This window comes from Eufriesea mexicana, unplaced genomic scaffold, assembly GCF_001483705.2.
Source record: "Eufriesea mexicana isolate 0111107269 unplaced genomic scaffold, ASM148370v2 scaffold294, whole genome shotgun sequence".
Taxonomy (NCBI): domain Eukaryota; kingdom Metazoa; phylum Arthropoda; class Insecta; order Hymenoptera; family Apidae; genus Eufriesea; species Eufriesea mexicana.
Genome location: NW_016908489.1, coordinates 1,753,176 through 1,754,408, shown reverse-complemented (window position 1 = coordinate 1,754,408; position 1,233 = coordinate 1,753,176). Strand labels below are relative to the sequence as shown.

General features: G+C 39.5%; 1 protein-coding gene across 2 annotated transcripts in view; it reads right to left on the bottom strand.

The window, feature by feature from the left end:
• Positions 1–542: 542 nt before the first annotated feature.
• The window catches only part of pnt (ETS transcription factor pointed), a 173,110-nt gene continuing 172,419 nt past the window's right edge, over positions 543–1,233 (bottom strand). The window contains exons 10-12 of one of the 2 annotated variants that reach the window (XM_017912022.1): positions 1,119–1,230; positions 738–1,035; positions 543–625 (exon numbers count right to left, since the gene is read on the bottom strand). In XM_017912022.1, the coding sequence (XP_017767511.1) occupies positions 562–625; positions 738–1,035; positions 1,119–1,230 (474 nt within the window). In that variant the 3' untranslated portion in view covers positions 543–561. Of the gene's footprint in view, positions 626–737; positions 1,036–1,118 lie in introns of both variants that reach the window. The other variant, XM_017912023.1, reaches the window with a different exon arrangement.

The following is a 1,233-nucleotide window of genomic DNA, read 5'->3' as shown; positions in this document are numbered from 1 at the left end:
TCAACGAGATATAACACGCACGTTTAAAATGATGGGACATAAATAATTTAGACGCATCGTATGCTCGACGTAGTGCTTAGAAATCATGTAACATTAAAAATATATATATATATTTATATATATTTATATATATTTATATGTATAATATATATATAATATGTATAAATTGTTGAGTTATTTCCTATAAATATCTTCTAAAATCTGGCTTGGCAAATTAATCACTTAGAAACAAATTCACAATTTTTTAGTCATTAACTTTAGGCACCAATGGTATGCAGACCCTGTCTTTGGTACATACGACCGATTCGATTTTATCATGTATCTGAACGTTAGAAGACATCAATTGATTCGTCTTCGATTCATTAGTAGAATTCTTTCTTTCATTTAACAATACACCAGTTACTCGTTCCTCCGTCTCGTTTGTTCGTTTCACATTGTTCGTTACATTATCAGTTTTAACTTTGTTCCAGTGCGATACCGAGGAATTGCTCGTATTCCCTTTACTTTCTTTTTTCATTTAGCAAAACGACACAGTCCTCAAACACGTCCGATAACAAAAACTCAGTCTTCTTCCTTCTTCTCTGGCTTCAAATCTACCATTGCGTGGAGTTCTTCCGGACTGTATCTACAAATGAACAATACACTATAACGTGACGATTATCGACTGCCTACACCAAATGGACAAAAGCTATTCTAGAGAATAATCAAAGGATCAGGACATATTGCAGCGCTCTTACCCTAGGAGACTCTGTAAGTCACAGACAAAGCGGTAAACGTATCGTTTCCCTGCTGTTTTATGTATAATGTTCTTGTCGTAGTAATAACGGAGACCGCGGCTCAGCTTCTCGTAGTTCATTTTAGGCTTGTTCTTGCGGATGCCCCAACGACGTGCCACCTCGTCTGGATCCGTCAGCTTGAACTCCCAGCCATCGCCGGTCCACGAGATGAAGCCTTGGCATGATTTGTCCGTTAACAACTCCAGCAGGAACTGCCAAAGCTGAATGGGGCCGGATCCGGTAAAACAGGGTCCACTGCCTGTCGCATTGCAAGGTAATCTTTAAAGCTATCTCTTCGCGCGATTTTAGCTAATTAACGCTAAAATTTAAATTGGTCATTACTCGTATAACCAGGGATCATCGCGCTCTGCAACAGAGGCTTTTGATCAGGATTGTTTCCGATAGACGAGGGATGATGAGGATTGGAGGAATCTCTGGGACCAAGACCAGCCAGGAA